Source organism: Trachymyrmex septentrionalis, unplaced genomic scaffold (assembly GCF_001594115.1).
Source record: "Trachymyrmex septentrionalis isolate Tsep2-gDNA-1 unplaced genomic scaffold, Tsep1.0 scaffold9, whole genome shotgun sequence".
In the NCBI taxonomy this organism is placed as follows: domain Eukaryota; kingdom Metazoa; phylum Arthropoda; class Insecta; order Hymenoptera; family Formicidae; genus Trachymyrmex; species Trachymyrmex septentrionalis.
Genome location: NW_017306091.1, coordinates 2,811,716 through 2,821,759, shown reverse-complemented (window position 1 = coordinate 2,821,759; position 10,044 = coordinate 2,811,716). Strand labels below are relative to the sequence as shown.

At 32.7% G+C, this 10,044-nt stretch overlaps 3 protein-coding genes and 1 long non-coding RNA gene across 6 annotated transcripts in view; 1 reads left to right on the top strand and 3 right to left on the bottom strand.

Moving 5' to 3' along the window:
• The window catches only part of LOC108755715 (vitamin K epoxide reductase complex subunit 1), a 3,777-nt gene extending 1,114 nt beyond the window's left edge, over positions 1–2,663 (bottom strand). For both annotated transcript variants that reach the window (XM_018498907.1, XM_018498908.1), the window contains exon 1: positions 2,305–2,663. In XM_018498907.1, the coding sequence (XP_018354409.1) occupies positions 2,305–2,489 (185 nt within the window). In that variant the 5' untranslated portion in view covers positions 2,490–2,663. The remainder of the gene's footprint in view (positions 1–2,304) is intronic.
• Positions 2,664–3,104: 441 nt separating this feature from the next.
• Positions 3,105–10,044, bottom strand: part of LOC108755633 — an 11,615-nt gene continuing 4,675 nt past the window's right edge. The window contains 5 exon segments of the mRNA XM_018498747.1: positions 3,105–3,505; positions 3,578–3,840; positions 3,902–3,985; positions 4,392–4,496; positions 4,499–4,687. Of these exon segments, the coding sequence (XP_018354249.1) occupies positions 3,439–3,505; positions 3,578–3,840; positions 3,902–3,985; positions 4,392–4,496; positions 4,499–4,687 (708 nt within the window). The 3' untranslated portion in view covers positions 3,105–3,438.
• Positions 5,845–10,044, top strand: part of LOC108755709 (protein singed wings 2) — a 5,265-nt gene continuing 1,065 nt past the window's right edge. For both annotated transcript variants that reach the window (XM_018498897.1, XM_018498898.1), the window contains exons 1-8: positions 5,845–6,062; positions 7,488–7,646; positions 7,923–8,085; positions 8,355–8,511; positions 8,736–8,884; positions 8,966–9,151; positions 9,523–9,681; positions 9,932–10,042. In XM_018498897.1, the coding sequence (XP_018354399.1) occupies positions 6,040–6,062; positions 7,488–7,646; positions 7,923–8,085; positions 8,355–8,511; positions 8,736–8,884; positions 8,966–9,151; positions 9,523–9,681; positions 9,932–10,042 (1,107 nt within the window). In that variant the 5' untranslated portion in view covers positions 5,845–6,039. The remainder of the gene's footprint in view (positions 6,063–7,487; positions 7,647–7,922; positions 8,086–8,354; positions 8,512–8,735; positions 8,885–8,965; positions 9,152–9,522; positions 9,682–9,931; positions 10,043–10,044) is intronic.
• Positions 8,827–9,751, bottom strand: LOC108755721. The gene is made up of 3 exons (XR_001939782.1): positions 9,678–9,751; positions 9,040–9,136; positions 8,827–8,908 (listed from the first exon to the last, which is right to left on the bottom strand). It is a non-coding gene; the product is annotated as an uncharacterized LOC108755721 (long non-coding RNA).

The following is a 10,044-nucleotide window of genomic DNA, read 5'->3' as shown; positions in this document are numbered from 1 at the left end:
CATTTCATGTGTGAAGCCCTTTAAGGCCGTAACACCGACTCTTGCATAGAGCATAAGAGAATCAGCCAATCGAAATTCTTCTTTTCCATGGAATGGGAAAAAAGGAAAGATTCCGATTAGTTGATTCGCTTATGCACTATGTGTTATGCGTTATGCAAAAGTCTGTGCTATGGCTTTAAAAGTATATCCACTATGCAAGTTTGTGTGGATATACCCTACTCTCTCCCTTTAAGGCTCTCTAATCTTGAAGATACGCAATGCAAAAAGTACAAGCAACACGAACAGACCAAACTTTAGGGTCACCGCACATACTTTCCAGCACGGATACCAACGAGATACTATTAAAGACCGTTAACCCTGGACAAATTTTCGGCGGTATAAAAAGGGTCTCAAGGGTCCAGAGATAATTGAAGAACGCTGACATTATCGACAATTGATATAAATTTTATTATTAACATAAATATTTAATTTATACATTATTAAATTTATGATTTTTTTATTACATAAATATTCCATAAATAAATATGCATACTTATAGAGCTGTAATATCCTATATATTGTAGAAAAATTACAATTTTTTTCTCTACAGTTATCATCTCTGTTGATAATCAAACTTTGACGATAACACTGAAATCACAATTTTAAAGAAAAATCGAGTATTATTGAGTTCTAAATGCATAAATACGTCTATTAAACTAATAAATCATAAAAATACGTACAATATTATCAGTTTTTAACTCTTAATCACTTCAATATTCACAAGGACGCGAACTCCCATAAGGATGTCGGTCTTTAATAGTACCTTGTCGGTGACACGAATAAAGGCCGCAGCACAGACTTTTGCATAACGCATAATGTATAAGCGAATTAACTAATCAGAATCTTTCCTTTCCTCCCATTCCATAAAAAAGAAGAATTTCGATTGGTTGATTCCCTTATGCACTATGTATTATGTTTTAAGGGCCAATTCTGTAATTGCCAAAATTAACGACTGTGATTGGTCAATTTCCAGCTTCTAACTTCTGATTTATAACTAATGACTTATTGTAGAATGTGTGTAACTTGTAACGACAGTCGTTGATGTCATTGCGCAGCTTTTTTACTTTATATAATATCTGCGCAACGATATCAACAACTGTCGCTAAGAGTTACAGAATCGATCTCTTTTATGTAAGAATTTGTGCTGCGGCCATAACTCAATAACTGTAACACGTGTCATAAGAATTAGTCAATCAGAACTGAAAATTTTTAATTTTTTAATTCTTGACTGTGGTTAACTAATGCTTACGTCACATCTTATGATTATTATTATGAAAAGTATGTGGTAACCCTTAGAACCTTATATTCCACGTGATAGCCAATGAGAAATGATTTCCTGGATTTGTTAAAGTTTCTTTATATAGCACTTACTCAGCAGCAATCTTCATTGTAATCATTTAGAATGCGTTTCATGAATGATGCAACCCAGTGAGAAATGATAATGTAATAGATTCGATGTCGATTCTATTATCATTTCTCACTGGAACATGATATGTTAATTTATCCTTATTGCTCACCAAATATTAAACAATAGAATAAAATCATGTTGTACGCGCATCATTCGTGAAATAGAACACATCACTAAAAGTGCTTTCATTTGTGTGTTTTTGTCGTATGATAAGTAAATGAGTATAGATAGAGATCCTCGGATCTCTCAATCTTATATATCTTATATTCATAGTCAGACCTTGTACTTAAGACTTTCTTAAATTTATCTTTAGATGCTCAGCAGCCAATGAAATAATTCGTAGAGCATCTAAAGATAAATTTAAGGAAGCCTTAAATATAAGGCCTGATTGAGATATGAATGCGGGCAATAGTCAATGAACAAATTGAAAAAATTGAAAAAATTTGTCGTACGACAAAAACAAATGAAATAATGGCTTAATGTAATTGTTGTTTATGACCTGTGAATCGAGCGTAATGCAAAAACATGCAAATATTAATAAAATATCTTTATATACCGATATCGTTACATATATGTATATTATATCATATTATGAAACAATGAGAGAAAGTCTATATTGCGTTTTTGAAAAATTAGTAAAGCTTTAACAGTCACATTTATTCACTGATTCTGAACAATGTCCATGTTTATGCAACATGTTTATGTTAACGAACGGAACTGTTGAGTAAATAAAAAAAAATCGTAATGATTTACATAGAATAAAGATATAGATTAACACTCGTTTAATTATTCAAGATTTGAGCATATGTTAAGTCACGTTCAAGTACCATTGCACTGATTCGATAATACTTGCTTACTCGGTCATAAATACTTTGGTGCAGCTTATATGCTCGGAAATGTCGCACATCGGTTGGTACGAATCATCTTGATCCTTTTTGACCTCCACGGTGTAAGCGTAGTATGAAAGAACCAGACCAAGCACGCACGTGAAAACGATTCCGGCGTTAAATTTCTGGAACGCGCAATTTTCAACTCCCGTCATTGTGTTACGAAATGATACTGTGCAGTACTGTGAATGCTAGTAATTTGTTATTGCACCACTGTATACATATTCCATATTCTCATCAATATTCAACACACTGACGGTATGACTCATCATATATGATGTACTTTATCCAAAGATCACTTTGAGAGGTTTCGAAAGTGATGCGTCACGTCTACGCAAAACAGCTGTACTGATAAGATAATAGCGAAAATCGATAATGGAGTATTACATTATGTTAAACTACTTTACTCACCGTCGCATCGATTCAAGTGTCAAATGTGTGTTCATCAACGTGGAAAACGATTCTCTTGAAATACTATTTGCATATACTTATCTAGGATTCAATGAGTGCAAAGGTCATCTTTTTTTATCATGATGTTCTAACGAGTTAAATTTATTTTTTTTTGTTGAAAATTGTACATAGTAAATTTAGTCTATCTACGCATACTATCATTTATTAAAAGATGGAACTGATAGAGAAACTTGAGACGATGGATATTTATTTAATAGCAGCTATTTTTAATTTCTCTTATATCACTGTTTTAAAAATAACATCAGTAATTATCTGTAAGACTTAAAAATTAAAGGGCTGATCAAAAAATAATTCTGCCTTAAAGTATACATATCTTATAACATGGGTCTTAATATTAATAAGAATTATTATTTATGTGCGAAAGAATTTATATGTGATTTATATGTTGATTTTCGTATGTTGACGTTAGTATACACTACATTTTGAAATTTTGAAAAATATACACATTGAATAAAGACAATATTCGATAAATAAACGTTAAGACCATGAACTACTTAACTAGTTACAACATATATTAATTACTCGTAAAAAAGATTAATTATAAAGAGCTATGAATCAGTTTATGATGTGTTTATCCACATACAATATCTTTCTCACATATTTTAAATATGTCGAGTTGACAATTCTTGTGACTTATTCCTGCGGAGCCATTGCTCTGGCTTGAGCTTTAACACGCTTCTCGTATTCCAAACGATTTTGGCTGCAAAAGAAATCCTCAATTATTCTTCAGATTACTATTGTTAAGTTCATAATCTGAATGTCTCATAAATACCAATATATTGTATAAGCTTCGGCTTGAGCTGGATCTTTCACATTTGGCTCGTTCAATAAATCTTGAATACCAAGGAGAATTTGCTTGATTGTGATAGCTGGTCGCCAGTCTTTCTCTTCATCCAAAAGCGACAAACATACAGTGCCTGATGGATAAACGTTTGGATGGAATAGAGGAGGTTCAAATTTACATTTTGGTGGGCTTGAAGGATAGTCATCTTTGAAAATCATACGTAACTTGTACAGGCCACCCTCCCACGGAGTCTGCAAAATCGCAAGTTTAATTCGAATATTTGTCACCTACACTTGAAAGAAATTGACTTACAGATTTCTTTCCAGGTATCGCACATTCCCAACTCATCAAGTTAAGGGAACCGTCTGGATTTTTAGTTGGTCTAGCTACAAACCCCTACAAATAGTCCTTATATTATTTACAGGAAAAATTCAAATATATATACAAAATTTTAAACTATTCTAAACACAATACTAAAATAAATTTCTCTAAAATTTCATGATTCAGTCTTACTGTCCAATGTTATACATTGATTAAAGACCAATTAATTTGATTCTTTCTACAGATAAGATAAAAATTGCTTATATGAGTAAAAATGTTGGTTATGGTAAAACGAATAACGTAGACTCTAGCTTTTAAGATGTATGAAATGCCACGCGGGTGATGCAGGGTCACTGTTTACAATCGCGACAAGTAACGATGGAGTAACGTGATGTTCTGCCCTGCCGGGATTCTATGGCGCACCAAGCGGGAAACCGATGGCGCGTTCCCGCGGGAAAGCGTAGGAGGAACAGAAACTCACGAACGGATGGTCCTTCCTCCATGCTTTACGCTCCTCAGCGAGCCTGGCTATCGCTATCCCTGACATCGAGTCTTCGACGATGCGGCGATTTTCGTATCTAGAAAACACTCGCGGTTGGACGACGCAAAACAGCGTCCCACGTTATCTCGATCACGTCGTTCCGATCTGCCTTTGCTTGCAGTCCTGCCACAAAATTTGAATATCGCCGATGCCAGCCGACGCCGACAGGCGAATCCGGAAAATGCGCTTTTCTCGAGGGTGCACAATGCAACCGTCGTCGTCCTTAACCAGATAGAGGGTTACACACTAATCGCGTTCATAAAAGCGCCACGAATTCGTTCGCGCGCGTATGGTCAGGAATTTGCGAGAAGGTTTTTTAGGGGATAAACTGACATTTAATGGCGAAAACTCAGTCGATAAAGAAGATCCACTTTTTTGGACTAAATATACAGACACAGACCAATAGCGTGGACTAAAAACTTGTCCAATTTGCTGATTCCCTAGTCCAATATTTAATCGAATGTGGCTCGCAATTTGAAAATCTAATGCGTACATTTGGACAGATTAAATATAAAAAATGATAGATTTGAATCATCTAAAGCAGTTTAAAAAACAAAAAATAGATTGATAAATTTTATGATTCAAATTTGTTAACGTAATTAGGAAAGATAAATTAATTTGCTTATATTACGTATTTATGCGAACAATTTTTACACTAAATAATCACTTTCAATTAACTTTTGAATGAATCATAGTTGAATTAAACATAGCATTTTTGTATTGTATCACATCATACTTATATTATACTCATATTTTATTTTTATAAATAAATTTTTTCTTTGAATATTTTCTTGTTAAGATTTGCCAAACAAATTTATTAGAATTAAATTATCGTGATCGAACTTTTTAATATTTTTTCGATTTTTTATTTTTACATTGTTTTAATTTTTAATTTATTCGCTAAAAATTGTACTATATAGAAAATATTGAATAATTCGATTTCAATCATATTCAATGCAAGTTTCTTATTTAATGCAAAAAGCTACTTCCACATATAATACGATGATGTTTTTAAAATTGAATATTATGGTGTCTGATCCAAATTGAAACTATGGTAATATATAATATTTATTAATTACAGACAATAAAAAATGTCACAAATTCAATAATATTACCAAATATTTTTACAATTGCTTTTAAAAATCTGAAACTTGTAATAATGCGAGCATGATGTTCGCTCACCGGCTGACGTTGTGAATTTCACTGTTTAAAAAATATATTATCGCAATATGTATTACGAGTATAGATCGTAATATGTGCACGAGTATAGATCGCTTCTCCACAACTGTTATCGCATAATATGTTCATTACATGTTAAGCCGTTTAAGTTATCCACCTGCTGACACGTCGAATATAGCATTTATTTTCTCATTAGCAGCGCTGCCATTCTTGATACGACACCTATCGCGTTAGCACACGTGGTACGAGTACGTCGTTAGGTCGACATCTATTGCGTTAAAAAAAAAGTGCTGAGTGATACGAAAATTCCATTACATAAAATTCCCTTTACAAATTACTGTTTGTTTGTGTGAACAACTTATCAACGTTGATACTTATTGACTGTATCTTAACATTTCATGTTTTGAGAATGATAGTGCAACGAACTTTTCTGTGAGTATTTATTTATCTTTTGCTTACGATTTAACGTTGCGCAGATTTTATTATAATATTTAAATCAATTTTGCAACCGGCTTCTCCAAAATCTTGTAAAAGATTTTTATAAGATATCGATCGATCATTGATAACATATCAATTGTTATAATAAATTGTTATTACAAATTTATAAAATTTTTAAAATGCGTTAAAGATTTCTGATATATTTAATATAAATATCTGTTAAAAAAAATAAATATAATTTGCCAGGAAATTAATATTTTCACTGTATTTGAAAACTATCACATTTATTTTCATTGATTTAGATTTATAAACAAATACTATTTTGTATAGATAATTACGTGTTGCAATTAGAAAAAGGCACACTTGATTGTTATACTGATTAAGATTCCTGTTCATTCACTATTACTATCTTCAATTACGATATTAAAAACGAGAAGACACAAAATAAATATTTTTGCAAATTATATTTAAATAGAAATATTTTTCAATAAAACAACATTTTCAATTGACAGAATAGACATAAAAAAAGACTTATAAAATGTATCAAAAACTATCTTCTTATTTCCAGAAGAAATTAACAAAACAAAAGGAGAGTTTTTGGTATATTTTACAAGTTGATTCTATGGATTGTAAGTTTTATTTTATTGCAATATATTTTCATATTAAATATACTTTGCAAGAATTTTATTATGAATTTTCTTCTAATATCACAATCTGAGATCTAATATACAGTAAAGAAGCCTTAAATTTGCGAGGTTCTTCATATGAAGGATGGTTCACCGTTAAGCGGAGAGATAACTGTAACGACATTTACACAATATTTAGTATCAACGCGACAATATTGCGACAATCAAAAACAAGATTAAGGCGAAGATTCAGACATTCGCATTGTGTAATTTGTTCATATTCATTAAGAACGGTTGAGCTGTTAAAATTAAATTGTTTGGAAAGCGGCGGCTAATCAATCGCGAAAGTGTTTCAAACATTGATAAGTTAAAACGATTGCGGTGCGCATCAAAAGCTAGGAAAACAAATACGAGATATTAAATTATGTACGTAAGTCAGTTTGACGCTGGCGAATATAATGGTACATCGGTCTCGTTATCGTCTTGCGCAAATAACGAAGCTGCCACGTAATAAAGATTATAAATCTCACATGCTGGCCTATCGTGCACCATCTATTTACTTCCGTCGCACGCCTCCACGAGAGTCCACGAATTGTGTAATATTGTTAAACAAACTATTATTTTACGAACAAATAGGATAAATTATATCTCTGTGCGATCACGCATTGATATTTAAACATGATGAGCGCAAGAAGCTAGTTTTGATATCACGAAGAAGCATATCTAACGTCCGCGAGATAACTTCGCATTATAATTCGGTATCTTCCTTACAATTAAACTGTTTTATTTACAGATTCGCGTTCTTTATACATGTACATTTATCTCGTGGCTTCACGAAAGATGACGAGATTTGTTATCATCCACGTGCCAATATTCACCCCGAATGCGACTTTACGGAAAGTCAACAACGTCTCGTCTGTTTTAACGGCTTTAAAGATGAATGGAGAGCAAGGTAATACTACTAAGAACTAAATCTAAAATATAAATTTTTTATAAATATCGAGTTAATATTGTTGATTCCTTGACGCAAAATTAAAGTTTATCTACATAAAGCAGAGACTTGTAGAAACATTGCTGTAGCATTTGCACTGTTACTGCAATATTGTTGGAACATTACAATAAAAAAGTTGCTGCGTTATTAGAATGATCTGTGCTGTATAAGTAGTTCGATATTGTAATTATTTTAAAAAGATAAAGCGTTTTAAAAAAAGTAAAATAATATTTTTAGGGTTAAAGATGTGCAGATACTTATTCTTTGTGTATGGCCGAAGGCAACGTTTGATCCGCAAGAGATTCTACGGGGATTCACATCCTTACGAAAGTTAATAATCGCGAACAGTAACTTAACTCAATTATCAACTGCATTTCCAAGCGAGATGCAATTTCTGGAGGTAGAAAATGCTTGGCCAAATGAACAGCAAGCGAGAACTTTGTCTATACTTCATTAAAGTTGCTTATTCGAATTTTCATGGACAATAAGTGGGACAGTTTTAACATTATTTAATCAAAGAATAGGATACAAACTGTCGTTCAGCAAACTGTCTTGGAAGACATTGATCATGAAAATTCATTTTTATTGCGAGATTATATTTCGCGTATATTTTATCTCGAAAATATTTACAAAAGCTTGGAGGAAATGTTTATATTAATTAATTAATAGAAAATCAATGTGACCGGCACCAAACTGCGTTTACTACCGAACGATGCGTTCTCTAATCTGCGGACTTTAACATGCCTCGACTTAAGAAACAATGCTCTCGAAGACATCAGTATTACGGTTTTTGATGTACCTACGTTAAAAGATATTTATCTGACCGGTGAGAATAATTCGATAAAATTTTATGCACAAATTTGTCAAATAAATAAGTTATGATTTAAGAAAATCTGGCAAACTAAAATGTATATTATATTTTTTGTGAAATACACTGTGCAATACTTCTGTAGTGCTAAAATTTTTTACGTGATTAATGAATTGTTTAATCAAAATTGTATTCGATTGATGCGCGAATGTTGGATAATTAATGAAGATGTACTGACGAAGGTAATCCATTGAGATGTACGGAAGATGTAGCGTGGATTTTGGACTCCAGTGAAGGATCAGCCGCGAGTAAAGTCGTCGACAAAGACAAATTACTTTGTGCCACGCCGCATGATGGAAGACCGCTTGTCCCGGTTGTCAAGATAATCGTGGTAACGAGAAAATGCATCTTCTTCCTGTAATTGATGATTAAACAGATCTTGAGTTCCCCGCTAAATCAATCTGATTTTCAGACATTGAAGGAGGAATGCAAAGAGACTGTTTGCGATTGCGAATTGATTTACGTTACTCCTCCAGGCGAACTTACGCAGAGACAGCTTATAGTTTTTATTTCAGTCAATTGCAGTCATCGCGGTCTAACAGAAATGCCCGAATTTTTACCCACAGATACAAACATTCTTCACCTAAGTGGAAATAAGGTCATTTATATTTACATAATTCTCCCCCTTTAAATAATAATTTTTACAGACGCGTCGTGAAGTTATGAAGTAGAAAGTACAAAACGTTGACAAATATGAGATTCAGATAGATATTTATAATTATATTTCAAAGCAACTTATAAAATATCAATATAAACTTATTATTTTTAAAGAAAAAAACATATATTTTTATTTAAATTTTTAAAGAGTAAATAATATATATTTTATAAAGAATAAATATAAAAAAACATATTGAAAATTATTTCCCTTTAGTTTTCTTATATAATGCACTTTTCATATATCTACATATTATAATGATTCATATTAGACGGTGGTTAAAATACTTTAATCTGGTCTGTTGTTTACTATAGATCAAGGACCTAACTCCGCTTGCGACAAATCCCGCTTACAAGTCCCTGTTAGACCTCTACATAGACGATAATCTGGTAGAATCTATCGCTCGCTTAGAAGGATCAGACTGGCTGGACCATTTCCGACGCCTTAATCTTCGAGGGAATAAACTTACCGATGTTAGTTTGCCGTGTCAAAGTTATCAGATGTCACGTAAGCAAACAATCCGTTTCATTTGACGGATGTCGAGTCGATATATGGAAAAACTGTTTGAGTTGATTTCGTGCAGCACGGTAGACGATTAAGAATTGAGATACCCGATTTGGGGAGATTATAAAATATCACGCGCTGTTTTTTATATCACCAGTTGTTATTTCAGCATATAAGACCACAAATACAATTTATGATTCTTTAGTCTACGTTTTTTAGTTGCCTACTTACGCTCTGGAGGATGCATTGCTGCACAATAGAAATGCAGCTAATCTGTATCTCGGCAATAATTCATGGACGTGCGACTGTCATTTTACACCGGGCTTTCAGGT